The sequence below is a fragment of the Triticum dicoccoides genome, chromosome 5A (genome assembly GCF_002162155.2).
Source record: "Triticum dicoccoides isolate Atlit2015 ecotype Zavitan chromosome 5A, WEW_v2.0, whole genome shotgun sequence".
Classification (NCBI taxonomy): Eukaryota; Viridiplantae; Streptophyta; class Magnoliopsida; order Poales; family Poaceae; genus Triticum; species Triticum dicoccoides.
In genome coordinates this window covers 656,927,911-656,948,895 of record NC_041388.1, presented here as the reverse complement: position 1 = coordinate 656,948,895, position 20,985 = coordinate 656,927,911, and the positions used below count along the sequence as shown (strand labels likewise).

At 44.4% G+C, this 20,985-nt stretch overlaps 2 protein-coding genes across 2 annotated transcripts; both read right to left on the bottom strand.

Annotated features, from left to right (window-relative positions):
* Positions 1–15,481: 15,481 nt before the first annotated feature.
* Positions 15,482–16,245, bottom strand: LOC119298324 (zinc finger protein ZAT8-like). Its single transcript, XM_037575771.1, has one exon. The coding sequence runs from the start codon at positions 16,115–16,117 to the stop codon at positions 15,701–15,703; it is 417 nt and encodes a 138-aa protein (XP_037431668.1). The 5' UTR covers positions 16,118–16,245; the 3' UTR covers positions 15,482–15,700.
* A 1,960-nt stretch (positions 16,246–18,205) lies between these two features.
* Positions 18,206–19,127, bottom strand: LOC119298322 (zinc finger protein ZAT8-like). Its single transcript, XM_037575770.1, has one exon. The coding sequence runs from the start codon at positions 18,960–18,962 to the stop codon at positions 18,438–18,440; it is 525 nt and encodes a 174-aa protein (XP_037431667.1). The 5' UTR covers positions 18,963–19,127; the 3' UTR covers positions 18,206–18,437.
* Between the last annotated feature and the right edge of the window lie 1,858 nt (positions 19,128–20,985).

Here is a 20,985-nt window from a genome sequence, read left to right as displayed (position 1 = left end):
GCCTTCGGCTCATTTAATTTTCATAAACATCTTGAAGGGGGGCATAGGTCGAAGTGTGTGTTGGTCGTGCAGCGTGATGATTCGTGCGGCGCGTTGTCCGTCGTGGTGTGACACGGCGCCTCCGGCACGAGGGAACCTCCTGCTCGCCTTCGACTCGTTTAATTTTCATAAACATCTTGAAGGGGGGCATACGTCGAAGTGCGTGTTGATCGTGCAGCGTGCTGGTTCGTGCGGCGCATTGTCCGTCGTGGTGTGACACGACGCCTCCAAATCATAAACATCGTGATTTGGCAACAGATTTTTTCCAGAGATCTGGTAGAACGAGTATCAGGGATCACACGAAAGTCAAGATCGAGTGGTGCGGTGCGCCATATGCGGCGCCACCGAGATGCGAGCACTTGTGTGCGCATGCCTTCCCTTATGGGCAGACGAGAGATGATCTCGCCGAGGATGGCGTCCGGGAGATCGCTGATGCGGTCCGGACAAGACTCAACATGGTTCTCGGATCCAATGGGCGGGCCACAGCCGCTCCTCTTAACGAGCTTAGAGGGCATGGGTACAGCCGCGAACCTCGTCTTCTTGTTGCTAGAGGCACGCTTCTTCATCTCCATTGCTGAGCTCGTGCCGCTTTCGTTGCAGCTCTCTGTGCGGTGGATCTGGCAAGAGGGTTAGGGTTTTACGATTCACAAAGACAACAATATATATACGTACCTAATCTAGAAGATTTTGACGGTCGTGGTGGAATAGTCACGGCTTTGACGGACCTGCGTCTTGATGAGGCACGGCTATCAACCGTCCGGATACAAGATGTTTGGTGGCAGAGGCATGGGGCGGCACCTAATTGTAGTCTGTGCAGGCACCGACCCCATTGAAGACTCTACAGACATAGGTATCAACTCCCTGGATGCACAAAAGTGTGGTGGCAGAGGTATGGCTGCGAACACTCAGTTGAAAATACACGTTTGTGATGTCTCTGGATCCATAGTAGTGTGTCTCCAGGGGAACGTAAAAGCCACGGCTCGTGGCACGTGAGGCACAAGGGTGCAGGCTCCGGAGGCACCGAAGTCTAGCCTCTACAGGCACGTACGATTGTCAACCCTCTGAGTGCACAAAATTATGGTGGCAGAGGCATGGATCCGAATACTCATCTATGAAGGCACGGGTGTGTATTCTCTGCAACCACATGGGTCACGGCAAGTGTCATGTGAGGCACGTGTATTGAAACACTGGAGGCACGGAAATGAAGCCTCTTAGGCACGAGTGTCAACCCAATGGATGTACAAAAGTGTGATGGCAGAGGCATGGGTGAGAATGCTCTGCTGGAGAGGCACCGTTGTGTGCTCTCTGGACCTGTGGGCGTCTGGCTCCACGAGCACCTAACAGTCACGGCTTATGTCACGTGAGGCACGTAGATGAAGGCGCCGGAGGCACTATTGGGGAGCGACTACACGCACGGGTGTGGCGTTTCTCCAGGCCTGGCTCAGCATAAACCCTTTCTGGGTGAACGAAAGTGTGCGCAGAAGGCGCCGAAGTAAGGCCACTACATGCACGTGTACCAACCTTCTTAATACTCAGTTAGAAAAGCACGATTGTGAAGTTTCTAGACAAAGTCTGACCTTAAGACGAAGAACAGCCGTCATGTCACGAGACGGATGGTTTTATTGGCCTACGAATTACGGACTTGCTTCGGTATTGGCAAGGTTCCAACTGAGGATTTCATTATCAGTGGGAACATGGTACTATACTAACAAAGAGTCAGTGTCGTGACGGTAAAATACTCAAAATCTTTCCGCTGAAACATTCAATGTGCCTGAAGGCACGGACGTCCCGTAGCACGAAGCACGAGTTTACAACCAGTACATCCACCGGCTAACAGGTCGTGTAAATACACTACGAACATCTTGTTCTCTCTAACAACAATTATATTTATTGTACAGACTTCAATTATACGCTGGAGGCACGGGTATCAACTGTCTGGATAGACAGAAGTTTGGTGGGAGAGGCATGTGTCTGAATACTCAGTTAGAGACGCACGATTGTGCGGTCTGTAGAGACACGGGGGTGTGGCGCCTAATTGAAGTCTGTACAAGCACGAACCACGTTGAAGCCTCCACAGAGCCAGCTATCAACTCCCTGGATGCACAAAAGTGTGGTGGCAGAGGCATGGCTGCGAACACTCAGTTGAAAAGACACGTTTGTGATGTCTCTGGATCCACGGCAGTGTGTCTCCAGGGGAATGTAAAAGCCACGGCTCGTGGCATGTGAGGCACAAGGGTGCAGGCTCCGGAGGCACCAAAATCTAGCCTCTACAGGCACGTACGATTTGTCAACCCTCCGAGTGCACAAAAATATGGTGGCAGAGGCATGGATCCAAATACTCATCTATGGAGGCACGGGTGTGTATTCTCTGCAACCACAATGGTCACGGCAAGTGTCATGTGAGGCACGTGTATTGAAACACCGGAGGCGCGGAAATGAAGCCTCTTAGGCACGAGTGTCAACCCAAATGGATGCACAAAAGTGTGGTGGCAGAGGCATGGGTGAGAATGCTCTGCTGGAGAGGCACCGTTGTGAGCTCTCTAGACCCGTGGGCGTTTGGCTTCATGGGCACCTAACAGTCACGGCTTATGTCACGTGAGGCACATAGATGCAGGCGTCGGAGGCACTGTTGGGGAGCCACTACACGCACGGGTGTGACGTTTCTCCAGGCCTGGCTCAGCATAAACCCTTTCTGGGTGCACAAAAGTTTGTGCAGAAGGCGCAGAAGTAAGGCTTCTACATGCACGTGTACCAACCTTCTTGATACTTAGTTAGAAAAGCACGATTATGAAGTTTCTAGACAAAGTCTAACCTTAAGATGAAGAACAACCGTCATGTCATGAGACACATGGTTTTATTGGCCTACGAATCACGGACTTGCTTCGGTATTGGAAAGGTTCCCACTGACGAGTTCATTATCAGTGGGAACATGGTACTATACTAACAAAGAGTCAGTGTCGTGACGGTAAAATACTCAGAATCTTTCCGCTGAAACATTCAATGTGCCTGAAGGCACGGACATTTGCATAGTTACAACACTTTCATTTGCACAGTTACAACACTTTATAATCAAGGATTGTTATGTCAAGCTTGCAGAAGGTACAAAATATTACAAGGGTTGTCTGTTCATGTTCGGACAAAACGGACGTTCAAAAAGGCACAACAAGATGTAACCCTGCAAGCTTGAACAACTTACTCCAGCTCTGTGTTCAGCAGTCACAGCTGAATGGGTCCGTCAAATCCAGGTATTCAACACACGTGAGTTTTAAATAAAAGAACCGGTGCTTGCACACTCCTGATAATATAAGGCTTTTGATGCTTTTTGTAAAATTCTTCCGTGAAGTCTTGGTGAAAGTGATAGTTAAGCCTCATGGCATCAAGCTTGCTTGCACTCAGAACAAAGAATCTCACAAATTCAATGTTTACCAAGCAGGGTTCATAGTCATCCAGCGTTACTGTCTTCAAACAAAAGTCATCTCGTTTGATAAATGGTCGGTGCTTACGACGCCATGTATTTGTTTCTCTGTAACAGAGTCCTCCCTAGATGTACATGAAGAATAAAAATACTTAAGCTCTAAAAACAGAGATTCTGTCAAAAGGGCATCCAGTGTAAAGTATTTATTGGATTTTTTGTAGATACTGGTGTATTTAATACTAAAACATGTCTAGCCACGGGTGTATCAATTTATAGACGAATATAAGACTGACAACACTCACCGACAAAGTAAAGATCCCTTTCACTTTTCCGACTCCATTTGCATCCTCTTCCTCGAAAATTTCTCGTCGGCCGCAGTTCACCACCGCAAACCTCCAGCCATGGACGATGGGAAACTAACAACACTCACCAAACACATCACTACCCACGGTACAACCGTGCTGGAGGTGGTGTACACCAATGACCCAAGGACCGTGGAGCGGATCATCAAAAAGTACGAGGAATGGCTAAAGGAGGAGAAGAACAAGTTCGTCGGCCTCGACCTCGAGTACACATGTAAGAGCAGTTACATACGACAAGGGATCGCCGTCGTCCAACTTGCCATGCACGAGCATGTCTTTGTATACCACTACTGCAGGTCCGAGCGCTCCCAGGCGTTAATTGACTTCCTACAACCGAAAGCGGTAACTTTCACTAGCGTCGACACCAGGGGCGACAAGACCATGCTTGCCCGTGCATGGATCAAAATTCCAGACGAGCACCACGTCGACATCCAGAGGCTATTCCGCATCAAGGGTGGTGGAGAAAGGGACTCCATGGGTGACCTTGCAGCGGACATCATCGACCCCTCATACAAGAACATGAAGAAATCATTCCCAAAGGAGAAGCATCATTTCTGGGAGTGAAAGCCGCTTTCCCCGATACACCTTGAGCACGCAATAAAGGACGGGTATGTTAGCTACGAGTTATACCGTAGAATCCTAATCATCAAGAACGGGCTACGTCACCTCCACCAACAACCAGTGAAAGAAAGACTCCGCCCACGTAAGAACAAAGACGAGGGATCTTCCAGCGGCTGGAAGCGCCGGAAGGGAAACAATGGTTGATAAATTGCGAGAAAATAGATGTCTACATTAAATTAGTAGGATCGTGCCGTGATTGATTGATCTGCCGTGATCGAGGGATCGGGTGCGTGGCACTACTATTATGATAATTTAGATTGAATGAACCCATGTCGTAAATATGTTTGTTATTGCTCAAACATGTTGTCTGTATTGTATTACTATTTTACATTTGAACTTTGAACACAGTGGTGTGTTCATGTACAAATGCATAATATGTTTGCATGTCTAAATGCAATTAGTAAGTTATGTTTCAGTATTGAGCAAGCATATATTATATCCATGATTATAGAACGAGAGATATGTCGCATGATATTGTATTATAATTTTCATACTCAACCTTTACAAGATGCATCGTGCATTTACAAGAATATGTGATGGTATCGTTCTAAACTTTCAGTACAATGCTTATTCAACATTGGCGTGAACAATTCATAAATATTGCAGAAGAACATTCGGTACACAGACGCAAGCGACAAGAACTTTGTTACTTTGACCACATTGGAAAAAAATCACACAACACAACCATTTCACATCAAACACCGCTTCGTCCATTCAGAACATCCTTGCTATTACACACAGGTTCCTCTCCATACACCAGTTCTGCACGATGCCACAAAACTACACTACCGTGTGCAACTGACCTATGTACAACCGTGGCACTCTAAGTGTCTACTCAACCCATGCCTGTGGTGCCACACACACGTGACCCTAGAGACTTCACACCTGTGCATCCACAACCGAACCTCTCTAACCAAATATCCGGACCGATGCCTCTGCTGCCATACATCCGTGCCTCTATAAACTTGACAACAGCAAGAGGGTTCAAAACCGTGCATCCACACAACCGTGCTTGTACTGACTTCACTTCCGTGCCTCCGTTAACTCGATCGACGTGCCTCGCATGAAACACATAGTAACTCTACGTGCTCCGCACACGTGATCACCCGTGCAACTTTGGTGCTGCACACACGCTCCTCTCAGTATACCCGTGTCTCCATACAACCGTGCCTGTACTGACTATAATTCCGTGCCACCGTTTGATCAATCCACATGCCTCACATAAAACCAACAGTAACTCAACGTACCACACACACGTGTTGTCTCTCAGTATACCCGTGCCTCCTCACAACCGTGCGTGTACTGACTTCAATTCCATGCCTCCATTTGCTCAATCGACGTGCCTCACATGAAACCAGCAGTAACTCTACGTGCTCCGCACGCGTGATTGCCCGCGCAACTTTGGTGCTGCACACATGCTCCTCTCAGTATACACGTGCCTCCATACAACCGTGCCTGTACTGACTTCAATCCACGTGCCTCACATAAAAGAGTTACACAGCCGTGCCTCAAAGTAAACAACACACGTGCCTCTACTTTATTTATAACTATGAGCCCAATTACATAACATCCGTCCAAAAAACATCTTCTACAAACGAACAACAACAATGAACAGTTAGGTTCATATCGTTTTATATATCTAAATAATATTAAACCGTAGCATAGATTTTTAAACAAAATCCATTATGTTCAAAGGCTATAACTAACATCACTGCGTCAGAAGACTGAAGATAACAACAAGCCTTCCATCACACTCTTTGAAAGTTATTAGCACCAAGCTGTTTACTTCAATAGACGATGCCTGGAGAAAATCACTGAAACCTTCCTGTTTGAACACCATTCTATTACCCAAGCCAATGAAGTAGGAGCAAGGACTGCTCACATATATATCATCATAACCAGATTCCAAAGTAACTTCAAGAGTTAAAACGCCAGTCCTAGGAAAAGTCACAAACTCCTTCAAACTCCTCACAACAATACCAGGAATAACCTGACAAAAAACATCAAGATATCATAAATAGAACAAATATTCAAAACTATAAATAGAAGAAATAATAAAAATAAATAAATAAATAGAAACAAAGAAAAAAGGTAGAAAAAAAGTAAACCATAAAGGGAAACAGAGAACCCACGAATGCAACCGGTAGGAAACGATGACCTCGCGAATGGGGAAGCGCGGTAGACGCTAAAGAAGGACCGCCGTAAGAGCAGGTAACAAGGGCGGCGGCCGGGACAGGGGCCGCCGTAACCACACGACAGAACGGTGGCCGCGACGGGTGGAGACGACGGCAAAGAAAGAACAGTGCGCGACGACGGTTCGCTCACACCAGAGAGAAACATATCTCAAAACAGATCAAAAGGTATTACAAAACATTAAAAGTACAAGGACTAAAGTGAAAAAAGAAAAAAACGCAAAGGGAAACCGGAAACCGGAAATCACGGAGGACGCCGCGCGACAAGTGTCGCGCGCGGAGCGCCTCGGGAAAGTCTCACGAGTGCTCCACACGTGACACTTAGCGGTCGAGGAGCGCTTCTTGACTAATCGTTGCGGGGAGCGCTCCTCAACTAGTGATTTCGGGATTTCGCCATCAAATCTCCGGGGAGCTCCTATCGGACGCAATAAGCTTCAAAACAGGCAACCGACGCAAAGGGAGCAACGGCTGGGCTGGCCCATTTAACGCGCACTGTTAAACTGCCGGCGATTCACACAGGCGAGCGATCGAGCAACGACGCGATGGGCCGGCCCAGTTACGTAGACCCACCACTGCAACTATCCAACTGGTTTTCGGAACCTTCTAGAAGGTTCCCTGAACCGGTTTTGTGTCTTTTGCCGGTTTTTCTGTTTTTGTTTTCTTTTCCTTCTTTCTATTCATATTTTTTTGTTTTTTGTTTTATTTTTCCTTTTTCATTTTTCCTTTTCAAGGTTATTTTATCTTTTTAAAACTAACTTTATGTTTGAAAATTGTTCTTAACATTTGAAAAATGTTCTTTCTTTCCAAAAACATTAGAAATTTTAAAAAATGGTCGTTTTTAAAGAAAAAAAATCATAAATTCAAAAAATGTTCATATTTGTCACAAATTGTTCAGGAATTACAAAAAAGGTTCTTATTTTCCATATTTTTGTTCACGCATTCAAAATTGTTCGCATATCCAAATTTTGTTCTAGAAATTCAAAATATGTTTGTCATTTAAAATAGAGTTCCTATTTTGAAATTTTCTTCAGAAATTCAGAAATTGTTCAAGTTTTGAAAATTTGTTCACAAATTCAAAAACTGTTTGTTATTTAGTTTTTCTTCACAAATTCAAAATTGTTCCAGATTCAAAAAATGTTTGCAAACTCAAAAAATATTTAGGAAATTTTTATCCAAATTTTTTCACGTATTTATAAAATGTTTGGATTTTCAATTTTTTTCATATATTGAAAAAATGTTCAGGAATTTCATATATGTTCAGATTTTTAGATTTTGTTCACAAATTCAAGAAGTTTTCCCGGTTTCCAAATTCGTTTACATCATCAAAATCTTCATGTTTGTTAAAATTTGTTCGCAAAACTAAAAAATCGTGTGAATATCAAAGAAAACGTTCGTAATTTTGAAAAACTCAGTTGGTGGAGGTCCACGGTTTGAGCTCTTACATATTCCGTTATTCAGAAAAATGTTCGTGTTTTTCAAAAAATGCGTAAATTCAAAATATGTTTGTGAATTTCAAAAAATGTTTCAGCTTGTACAAATTTTTTCAATTTTTTAAAAAATTGTTCATGTTTTGTAATTTTAATCACAAATTCAAACAATGTTCAGGGAATTTTTGGAAATCTTTGAATTGTTAAATAAGTTGTTCATAATTTTGAAAAATGCGCGTTTTCAAATGTTGTTCCTGTTTTTCAGATATTATTTCAATTTCTAAAAGATTGTACGTAATTTCAAAAATTGTTCTCATTTCAATTTTTTTCCTTTTGTCAAGAAATGTTTCAGAAACTCAAAAAATGTTCACGTTTGCATAAAATGTTTATGTTTTAAAAAATTGTTCATAAATTTGACAATGTTCATTTTCCAAGAATATTTAAATTTTTCAAAAATAAAATAGCTTTGAAATTTCGAAAAAGTTTAAATATGTTGCGACTTATAGTTCATTTGCACCGGGTTGCTTTTTTAGTTAGAAATTTCTAGGAATTACAGTGGCTAGCGGTTTTGATTCACTGATAGCAGGTCCGTGGTTCAATTTTCTCAAAAAAAGGTTCTTGGTTCCATTCTGAAGATTTTGATTTTGCCGCTGTAGTTTGTTTATTTAAGGTCTGCGTTGCACATCTAGCACAGAACTTTGTCGGTCGGAGTTGCCAGGTCATCATGCTCATTACTCCGTCCTCTAGAGTTCGAATCCCAATTCTTGCGCTTGATTTTTTTTTTGACGTTTTTCCATCTCGTGAAGTGCCACCGCAATATGGGCCGGCCCAAATGAGCTGCGCGCCTGTGCGAAACGGCGGCTCTCTGACGCAGAGAGTGTCACGTAGAAGCTCCCGTAGCACCCTGAAGTGTACTTTATCCGTTTCTAAATATAAGGTATATTAGGTTTTTGAAACATCAAATTCCTTCAGCTATGACCCAGTTTATAGAGTAATATATCAATATCCATAATATAAGTCAGAAATGTCGTATTTTATTAATTTAGTATTGAAGATGTTGATGTTTTGGGCTATAAGTTTCGTCAATGTTAAATGCGTTTGACTTAAGAAAACTGATACACCTTATATTCTGGAGCGGATGAAGTACACGGTAGTGCACAGATACTGTAGCCAGTGGTGTACATAGCGGGTGTGCCATGGCACACCCAGAATTTTGGGACATATTTTTTACCATGTAAAAATTACCTGATTTTCAAGGCCCATTCAAAGCTAATTGAAATAGATTTCATTTTCTTAAGAAGTGTACGCACCCTCCATTTTATTTCTAGGTGCCACTGACTGTAGCGTACTGTCCTGTAACGACCTAGTACTATAGTGACTGGTTTTTCAGATGTTAAATTCAAACATTTTTAGGACACAATTTTTTTTATAAAAATGAATATTTTTTAAAGCATCAATATTTTTGAAATTTCTAATTTTTTGAAAGCGTGAACATTACAGTATCATGAACATTTTTTGAATTTTTTAATAGTTTTTAAATAAGGAAACATTTTTTCGAATTTTTCATTTTTCTTTTGAAATCAGAACATTTTTTGGAATTTTGAACAATCGTTTAAAATGAGAACATTTTATGAATTTGTGAATAACTTTTGAAAACCGGACGGTCCGGCCCATTTTCATCACTACGTTTGTCTGGTATGTGCTTTGATTGACAGTTCGACGTTTAATGCATTAACCCAGCTCTGTCCCAAGGCAAATGGAAGACTCGTCCCACGGATCTAGCAGATGTCGACCCCGACGTTGTTTGTGCAAGTGACCATCTCCGTAAGAATATCTCCTGCTTCTGGTGCGTCAAACTCCTATAGCACGTTTAAAAATGTTTGGGAAGTTTTCCACAGAAAATTAACACATCCACACAACCTCTATGTATATTTGTCACAAAATTCAAAACATTGTTTGAAAAATGGAAATGAAAAATTCCAAATTAAATAATAAGAGTCAGGGTTTTAGTTCAAACACTTACTTTAAAATGAAAGAGTAGTACATAACATAAGTTGGGTTTTAGATTTGGCTCATTATCACAATGATGTCAAATTTATATTTTTGTATCTTGTGAAATGTTTCGAATTTTGATATGAAATTTTATGTCAACATACATTGATGATTTATCAATGTGCCAGGTTTTTTTATAGAATATTTTAAATTATGATACAACAGCCATTGAGCTGGCAGCACCATAAGGGTACATTCCTGGCCATTTCCATCTGCGTGCTCACCTAGCCCCCACTTGGTGCACTCCACGTATCTAAAAGGCCAACCAATACAGAAATCAACGACAACACAACTACTTCTTAGTCAGTTCATGAGACCATTTTTCCTTTGAACAACGAGCTGTCTTTTTGATTTTCATTAAAAAAAACATCACAAAGTTATACAAACATAACTAATATGAAATTGAATATGATGTGGGCATTGTCCGTTTGAATCCGATCCGGTCTCGCCCCTAATCATCAGACAGATGCTTCACCATGTGGTCATGCCACTATCCTGATGTTAGGGCATGGCCATCGCTACAGATGCCTCAGCTCTCCACGTCGGCTCGGATGTCCCAAATTGCTTTATGTGCTGCTTGCAGAACAAAGGGGGATCTTGCAGAGGAGGCCGTCTCCTCCCTGACAAAAAGAAAACCAGGCCACAAAAGGCCAGAGAGAGGAAGGGAAAAGCTAGGAAGAGTGGGACTGAAATCTGGGCAAAGCAAGAAAGAGAAGGCCAGCTAAGGCTATTACTGCATTGGGTTCTAGTTTTGGAGACGGTGGTTTCGCTGCTACTTTCCTACTTGGCATGTGTGAGGCACTAGGTTGGTATAGCCTCCATAGTTCATGCCCTTAGCCAGCCAACAACAACACACAAGGAAAAAAAAAACAGCCCAAAATAAAGGGGACAAAGAATCGGAAATTGGCAATGGCTCCTAGGTGCATATGCACCCATTGTCTAAATACACATTTTGAAAAGTTAAAAAATTCCGAATAAAAATCCCGCGTGTATATCCGAACATTGGTTGTGCGTGCGCAAAGTTTTCACAGAAAGAATGTCCAACATCATAGATGAAGCTATCTAGATCTCTTCTAGATGAGATGTAACTATTTCTCATCTAGACGAGAATTAGAGGCACCATTAAAGGGGCACCTTAAGAGTATCCAATTTATGTTTCAACTAATGCGCACCCACTTTACCTCTCCTTTTTTCCGACTCGAGCACGTCGCACAACATCGGCCTACTACTAATTTTAAGCCAATAAGCTTACACGCATGTATGATTCCCATTGGGCCGATTTGTCAACACTCGGCTACCATGAAGAACCATATACATGAGATAAAAATTTCGCTGAAAATTATAAGCTACAACTAAGTTTTTTTTCTTCAAAAAGGACAGAAAAAACACAGGAGTTTGATCCCTTCAAAAGTTGCAGTTACACTCCAAAGCTCTTATTGCCAGAATAGAGAGAGATTCTCTTGTCTCAGAGGAAACAGTACAATCATAAGACCATTTATTCACCGAATCTAACAGACGCTGGTGGAGGAGACGGGCTGGAAGCTGAAGTTGGCGCTCGACTCGTAGACGAAGCTAACCGACCGGGCAGGCCCCACCGGGCGGCCGCCGACGAGGGTGCAGTGCACGCCGTCGCGGTCCCGCCTGATGGCGCTGGCCGGGTAGACAGCGATGGAGTAGTTGAAGCCCGGGCACGCCAGCTTGATGTTCTTCTGCGCGCAGCTGCAAGTGTTGATCACGCTCACGAAGTGCTGAGGCCTTCCTCCCGGGCCGGCCTCGGCCTTCGTGCTGACGACGAGATCCGAAGCTCTGCACGAGGATGCATCTGCGTTGCCTGCGTGAACACCTGAAAAGGAAAAGAGTCTCAGTGGATGGCATGTGGATTCATGGACAATGGAGATTTATAATAGGATTGTTGATTGCATAACTGGGAGTACTACAATACTATACCTCTGTTGCTAATGCAAAAGAACAAGCAGGCCACGAGGAATATCTATTAGTTTGGAGTCCATGCCGCCGTTTACCTTGCCTGGATGTCTATTGCAGTTACAATGCCTTTTGGTTGTTCTATGAGTCAATTACACCACTAGTGCGACAACTTGGCAACAAAAATCAGTTTCGTGCTAAAACTTACGACATATATTGAACTGTTGTCACAACTTGGCTTTGGCGTGCATATACGGTGCAAATCACGTTACTATACGAATACGGTATTGATTAGGTGCGCCAACGTGGCATGGGCCTCGCTGTAAGACCGAATGACGCGTGCCTGCTATTTTTGAAAAAATACTCTTGTATTTTTTCTCATGAAAAATTGATGGAGGCGTATTGTGCAAAAATTATCGCCATGGGATTCGATCATATTACCTGACGCCTGCAGTACCGCCAGCCAAACTAGTACACCGAACACCTTTCCTTGTGATTAACCAATACAAAACGCATATAACCATTCTGACTTAAGTGGACTGGAGTCCCAGCAACCCATTTTACACTGTTATTTTTGTAAAATAAATTAAAATACATGTAAAATGTAACTGTGTGTTAAAATAAAATAAATTTTAAAACAACAATGACACTTTTAGATACTACATATTTTTTTATTATAATCGTGAACATTCTAAACTTATATTAGCATTTATTGAAATAAAATATATATTTTGTTAAAAAAGGTGACGCTACAGGGTGGTGTGGTGGCCGCTCGCACATGATGACTACAAGTCGACTGCTTCTAACCCAGCCAACTATTCTTACATTATATGAATATATGTTTTTTAAAGCATGAACACTTTTATATACTACATGAATATTTGGTTAAAACTGCGAATATTTTAAAACTTATTTAAGAATCCATGAAAATATATATAGTGAAATAAAAAACTTTCTTAGAGCAGGAACACTTTTATACACTATATGCATATGTTTTTTAAACTGTGAACATTTTTAAATTTATATAAGCATTCACTAAAATATATAATAACTTAAACACTTACTTAAAGCATGAATACATTTGTATATTACATTAATATTTTGTTAAAACTGTGAACAATTTTAAACTCATACAAGAATTTATTGAATATATGTTCTTATTCAATATGCAAATTATTACATGAACAACTTTGTAATTCAAAATTTATTATACAGATAAATGCTAAATCCATATGTGATTATTTTATAATGTAATTTATTTTAAACATATATATTATTTATAACACACTATTATAATATATTTTTTGCGATGAACACACTATTATAATTTACATATATTCGATAAATTTCTGAAAAAAGAACAGTGCAAAATTGGATGTAGGGACTGCCGCCCGCTTAATAGTCAAAGAATATATAGCAGCAGTACCCACTTAATACATAAAATGCCTGGTGGTCAGGTGGTCTGCTTTGCGCTGCTGTTAAGTACATGTTAGCTTTTTGAGTCCTCGTCCGTGCCAATTTTTTATTTTTTTGTGCACGGCTGACAAATGGACCCTTGCGGCCGTGGCATAGTATATTTCGTGAGAAAAAAATTTCAAGGTCTTTATTTTAAAAAAAAAATAGCAGGCCACGCTTCCACTTTGCTGTCTAGTCGCTGACAGCGGGCCCGATGCAACATCGGCGTGCCTAATCAGTATTATGTTCGTATAGAAACGTGATTTGCACCGTATATGCACATCAAAATCAAGTTGTGGCACCAGTTTAATGTATGCTGCAAGTTTAAACACTAAACTGATCTTTCGTGCCAAGTTATGACACCAGTGGTGTAATTGCCTCTTGTTCTATTACATCGCCTATGGGGCTTCTAGCTGGCTATTTATAGGACAACGAACCAGAGGAAGTTAATAGATGCTGATGCATGTAGTAGCAGCAGATGATGCGGTGTAATTACCTTGCTTAGAAGATCTTAGAATCTGTTGTTGTAAGGAAAGAGATTGATACCCATTTAATGTACACCTGATGTACAAGGCCAGAACCAAATCAGATCTCATTTAGATATGATTAAAAACATTTACTTCGTTGATTTTTGTACAGTTGTACCTAGGCTATATATGGTATAGGTGCAGTCCTCCAATCTAGGATATATTTTTTGTTTGAGGAAAGCACTTAGTTCACCCAATCACGTTATATGTTCTTCACTTGATTGAGACTTCGTTAAGTCTTAGTCGATTGAGATCTAGTCACACTATTTCCTAAAAGAGACTTCATCTGTTTGCTCACTACTTACATACATAGTAGAGACAATAAAATGCCCACGTCACTCCTAGGGGTGCGGCTCAGTGGTAACCGCTAGCCCCCTCCCCATTCCCTCCTACCTATCTCGCCGCCGTCAAAAGAAGTCAGCTAGGTCGATGGCGGCGGTGGGCTCGTGACCTCGCCGGGGGCAGCCCTTCGACTGGGGAGCGGCGGCGGCACTAGACGGCGTGCACTACAACGAAGCCCGAACTCCATGGAGGAATCCCCCCCCCCCAATGCCAGGTGGTGGTTGTCATGTCGCCATGGCTGCAAGGCCAGTGTAGTGGTGGTGGTGGATCATTTGACCTTTTCCTAGTCTGCAATTGCTGGGGCCGAGGTTCTGGTCTGCCCTCAACGTGATCGAGAGCCTATATCGTGTCCTTGTTATAGGGGACATATGGCGGCGGCGGCTCCCACCTCAAGGTGCATCAGAGGAGTGGATGGGGGCATGATCCGCTGAGAACCGACATTCCCTATGATGTAAATGTCTTCTTCTTCGTGATCCCTTCGGCACAGACACCGACAGCCATGCGACCGATTGAGTTGGAGGCCATGAAAACTTGGCGAAAGAGGCCACTAGAGGTGACACATGCGACGTGGCCATGTGGTCCCGCATGACAGTCTACCCTTTGCTTTCTACCAGCGCGAGGGATGAACGCTAACGGGTATCCGTTGTCCTCTACATATTAGCGTAGATACATCTAGCTTCTTTATAACTCCCCAACGTGTAGGTTTCATCATTGTTCGAAAGTTTGACGGGCATTGGAGCAAGACTTCTTCCTGGCAAGTGGTGGCAACTCTGTGGGCTTCATTTTTGACGGTGCTCTTTGAGTACCAAGCATCGAGCTCTGGAGTGAAAATCCTAAGTCTAGCCTTCAATGGCTGTCCTCGGTAGAGGGCCTTTGCTCCCTTGTCGAAGACTATCTGGAGTCACCCTGTAAGAAACACTAGAATCTCAAACTATGAAGATTTGCCTTCTGCCCCACTAAGTGCATTTGACATTGACGCGGCAACGGTTTTACAACAGTGGCATCCCAGTCAGCACACAAGATATAAAAAAAATCAATAAAGTGGAAAGAAAAATGGAACAAAAAGAACATACTTGTTCCTCCCGATAAAACGGGACACGAGGCTAGTTGGAACAAAATAGACGAGCAAATGAGTTAACGTGTATATATAATCTCCGTACCAATGAATGAATGAACAAGTCACCAATATGTGTAGTACAAAAGTAGACGAATGAATGAACCAACGATCAATAGCTAGCTACGAGTGTGTCTGCGTGTAGAAACGTACAAACCAATCGCGTACGTACACTACACATGTTAATCAAGAACTCTGTCCTAGTAGAACTCTAATTAACCATTCACCAATCTAGACGAACAGCTCGAGCAGAACGGGCGGCGCCTGCGCCACCGCGGCGGCGGCGGCCTCCTGCTCGCGGTGCCGGCGCATGTGGCCGCCGAGCGCCTGGCCCATCTCGAACGCTTGCCCGCAGACGTGGCACTGGTGCCCCTGCTTCTGGTCCGTGGCCTTCCTGGGCTCCGGCCCGGTCCCGGCGAGGGCGAGCGCGAGCCCGTGGCGGCCTCGCAGGTGGCTGGTGCGGTGCCCGCCGAGCGCCTGGAACGTCGGGAACGACCGGTCGCACGTCTTGCACACGAACTCCCCACCGGCGGCGGCGGTGCGGCGCGTCCTCTTGGTGTTGCGGTCGGCGATGGCGCCGAGGGAGAGCGAGAGCGAGAGGGAGAGGGACACGAGCCGGTCCGCCGGTGCTCTCTGGTGCTTCGTCATGGAGGTCCGCCGAGCTGTGATGGATCGACTACTGATGAACCAAACCAACCGGCGAGAAGGTGTAGACTGCGGCCGGGAAATATATGATCGCCGGAAGGTGTAGAAGCGCAGGTGGCTGGCTGTTCCTGTTGTTGCGAGCTTGTGATGCTGTTGTGTTTGGGTCGGGTGTGTGCGGCTCTATATATACGGCCTGGAGAGACGGGAAAGAGGAAGGCGACGTACGAGGGGCTAGCAGCCAGGTGGTTGGCCGCCGGTCACGTGCGCTCCACGTCGGGGCAGACGTCTGCGGGGCCAGGACTCGCCGAGGAGCGCGTCGCCATCGGCGGCCGTCTCTCTCCCTCGCTTCCTTCCTTGCTCACCACTCACCGGGACGCGCTTGGATTGGATAGATTGACGTCTACGTACGTGCTTTCGCGCCGGCTTCGCGACGGGGGAATCTTGGCCCACGGTGCTGGCTCGTGCTCCCAAAAAGGGAAGGCGCCGGCGGGATGCCAGAAAAGAGACAAGGCGTACGTTGGATACGCACCGGGGAAACGTACGTGCGCCGGGTCAAGTCCCACCCAGGAGACGTGGTCTAGCGCCCGACGAACGGGAATGGGCATCGCGAACCAGACTAGTATTACTGTATAAACGGTCCAACCTTACCTGATTCGGCTTGCTTTTTTTGGTCGGTCGGTCGTCTACTCCAGGCCGGGTATGGAAGCAATGGCTTGGTCGTCGGCTTGTTTACTTGTATGTCTTGCGGAATTTTCCCCGTGCGCCACGCGCTCGCTCAAAATACATTCTGCATTCATTCATTCGTTCATTCTTGTAAACATCCAGGAAAGTGGTGCGTGCACGTGTGTGCGAGCGTGTTCCGTGTGCATGTAATTAAGGTTTCACATGACAGGTACTATGGTACTAATTCTTTTTCGTTTTGAGGATCAGGTATGGTACTTACAATAATTTTCTAAAACAAAGACAGGTATGATACTACTAGTAAGACATTCGTTGCCCATTGACGTACGTACACAGCTCATCGATCGTCAGTTCAGATGATCTCTGCCTCGGTTTACGTGGTAGCGAGGACGCGTCGTCGATTCCCACCCAACTTGCCCAGAAGCAACAGCATGTCTCACCGGTCAGCCTCGGCCGTGTGCCAGTGATGGACATACGTCGGGTGAGCAACATGAAGCATCTATCACACGATCGATCGATGCAGACAAAAGGCACAAAGCGTGTGCTAGCTGTTCTCCGTGTAGGTACGTAGACGTGTTAGAACGTACGCCTCTGTTTTATACTTTTCCACGTGAAGGCATCCCACTAGCCTTCCTTTTTAAATGCGTTGATAAGGATTTATTAAGAGCAATTTTAGTGGTAGTTAAACCGTTCCATCCATTCCAAAATAAGTGTCATGGTTTACATTCAAATTACATAATTGTTTCTCATCCTGGACATGGACACGTGTGAATCACTCGCAGTGGGTAGCAAATCCACGACCATCTTATATATTGAAAATGATTTTAAATTGTCTAACGATTTCAAAAATACGGATTTAAAATGTTGCTAGCTATTCTTGTCTGGTTGAAGCATAAAAGCTAAAATCAATATGATCTATAAATTTGATCTGAAAATGTCGCTTATTAGTAGGTGTTAAGTATTGTGATCGGTTAGAGTTGCTTGATATTCCTACTAGTCACCGTCATGCCTTACGTTTAACTATGTCTGCTTTCTGGTGTGGAGTGTATCGATCAGATAAACATTAATCGATATTCAGAAGTGACTATATCTTACTCGATATTTATAGCATCTTTCTCGATTCTCATTTCCTTCTCCACTTGTACAATGTCGACATTTGTCAATAGTGTGCTCATATCTCTCTCGATGTGTCACTCTGTCAGGATATAGACTTATTGCAGCTGTTTTTTTTTCTTTTTTGAAACGGTATGGCACCTCTTTTCGAACAGATGGAACACGAATAAAACACAGGTAGTAGGATCGTGGTTTCTTTTTTTCTTTTCTTTTTTGCGAGGGAGTAGGATCGTGGTTTCTAGATCTCAAACCACTTGATATTCCGGACACCAGTATACTGTTAACGTCTCGACGATCTTAAGTTGTAAAGGCAGCTTTATATTGCAGAATTTGGAGTACAAATTTAGGCTCTGAATTGGACTTGTGAACTGTGATCATATACAAGATGGCCCCGCAAAAATATATACTATACTCCCCAGTCGATCGGACAATTAAGCTATCTCATTCTGAAGACACAACTAACCTAACATATCATTCTGAAGATCTGTACAAGTCCTGAATTAGCAAGCAGAGAGATCGAGCTAGCTAACTAGACGAACAGCTCCAGCAAGACGGGAGGCCGGTCGGCGCCGTCCTGGTGCCTAGCCTCCTGATCCGTCAGCGCGACCCACCGGTCGATGGCGCTGCCGCTGCGGACCGCCATCTCCTCGCGGTGCCGGCGCATGTGGCCGCCGAGCGCCTGGCCCGTCTCGAAGCCGAGGCCGCAGATGTGGTAGTCGTGCTGCTGGTCCTCCTGCCGCTTCCGCTCCTTGATGGCCCTGGCGACGCCGACACCGAGCTCCAGCCCGTGGCGGCCGCGCAGATGGCTGGTCCGGTGCTCGCCCAGCGCCTGGAACGTCTCGAAGGCCCGGCCGCAAGTCTTGCAGACGAACTCCCCTTCCCCAGACGTGGACACAACTCTCCCCCGCCGCGTCCTCTTCCTGGCGGCCGCCGCCGGGACACCGGTCGAGTTGTCCGACGTCGTGCTGGACGTCGTCGGAGAGTCCGTGCTGAGCGACAGCGCCAGAGACACAACTGGCTCCTCCTCCCTCGCGCGCTTCATCCCCACTCCCATGGATTTGCTGCTTGTCTTGATGATCCGCTGTGATCCGTAATTCGATCGATGCTCTGTTGTGCCGTTGATCTGTGATGAGAACTCGGTAGAAAGAATGGATGGATACTCTCATGGGCGGCCGCAGTTATGTATAGGTTGTGTGGGCTGGAGGAGGCGGTGGCGTGCGTGTTGCTGCGGGCGGAGCATACGCATACGTGTGTGCCAAGTTGGTGGGGGCTGGCCGACCTCTGGCGTCTGCGGACCAATCGTCGGAGGCCACCGCGACGTCCGTGCCGTGACGGATTAGATCGAGCTCGGATATTATATTATTTTGGCAGATAGTTCGACTGGATATTTTCCGTCGTACGTAGCGCGGTCGACCGGCGGGGAACGTGTGGTGCGGCGTCACCTGTCACGCCATAAGGCGCGCGTGGCGGCGCGCCGCTGCTTGCCCGCGAGGGCGGTGGCCGGAGTCGGCGATGTATCCATTAATTTAATCCTGACACCAGAGTTGGACGGCGGCGTGAGCGTGGGGCAGGAAGGGCCTGGAAGGTTCTAGAGTCTGTGAAAAGATATTTGATCGCACCAAATCTTTCAGAGCTGAGACGTGCGTGGGGTGTGTACTCTAGCACATACGAGTACGTACTTCATCGGTACTGTTAAATTAGATGTGCACGTCAGGAAATATATAATAGCAGGGGAAATGCATTCTCGACATTTTATTTTCTTCCGTACAAACATACTTCCTCCGTTCGAAAAAATTTATCCTTCTGATTTTTTATTATTAGATACGTCCATTCAAAGAATAAGGTTTTTCAAACGGAAAAAGTACTAGTCAGGGCCCAACTCTATAGAATCTCGATTGTTCTGTTGCTTCTTTTTAGTGGAGAATCAGATTTTTGGCATGGGAAAGAGATGCCTCTAGAATAATATGAGACGATAGTGGGGATTCAATTAACAAGCCACATGGCAGAATCCTGTGAGATGAAAACTTTATCCAAAGGATGATATTTGTTTGGATTTGCCATCTCTCAACCATTCGATGGAGCATATCCAACGGCTGATATTCAAAGTTAGGTCTTCTTTGGTTTGTAGGAATCTTATAGTATAGGGCATCTTCTTTCATATTTCTATTCATAGAATTTTAGATACATGTCATCTCATTTCCTGTGACTTTCCTATTTTTATGATTTTTCTACCCTATGAACCAAAGGAGGCCACTATACAAGGGTATAGATACAGGAAAAAAAAAGGTTAGGTCACCTTTGTGGCATATAGGGTGATGCTAACTATTGTTCTCATCGATCTTTTTTTAGGGGAGTTATGACCAATCTATTAAGAACCGTGACGCTACAACCGAACTTCACCAGCTGTGATATTTTCACAATAGTATTTGTTAAAGGGAATGAGAATGTAATTGAACTTCCATTGACGACCTTTCATATTATGAAAGAGGACTTCTACGTCTTTTATATGCATGTTTGCTAGATATCAGGCACCTGCAAAATTATTGCGCGTAGTCATTTTTTTACATTGCCAGAGGCCCAAGCTGGAGGCAACATGGCAAGCGGCCACCACGGCAAGGTCGAGCTAGGACCTCGTCGGATAAGGGGACGCTGCTACGACCAACAACAAGCTACGGAGTCCTAGGCAGAGGCGAGAAAACAGTCTGATAGGTGCGGATCGGGGGCTGTGGGTGATCGTTAGGGTTGTTGCACATCAAGGGGCTTAAATGGATGATTGCGGTGGTGACAAGTAACGATGGTAGGAGGAGGACGCGCGGAATCACCTCAACTTACGTCCTGACACACCCCGTTACCTTGACTTAGATCCTAACACACCTATTAATACCATTAGCAAAGCCTGAACCATATAGCTTTCGCAAAAAATCGTATTATAATATGAAATCATCCCCATTCCATATTTTTTGACGTGACAAATGGTCTGTAACTACCAACTTGCGACAAACTTAGCGCTCCGTACAACTTCTCCAATTTGTACATACACAATCATTTAGTTATCCATAGTCAAAACCTAGCCTTCA

What these genes read in the sequence shown, in the direction of transcription:
- LOC119298324 (XM_037575771.1), bottom strand. Translation starts at nt 16,117, where the DNA reads ATGACGAAGCACCAGAGAGCACCGGCGGACCGGCTCGTGTCCCTCTCC.
- LOC119298322 (XM_037575770.1), bottom strand. Translation starts at nt 18,962, where the DNA reads ATGGGAGTGGGGATGAAGCGCGCGAGGGAGGAGGAGCCAGTTGTGTCT.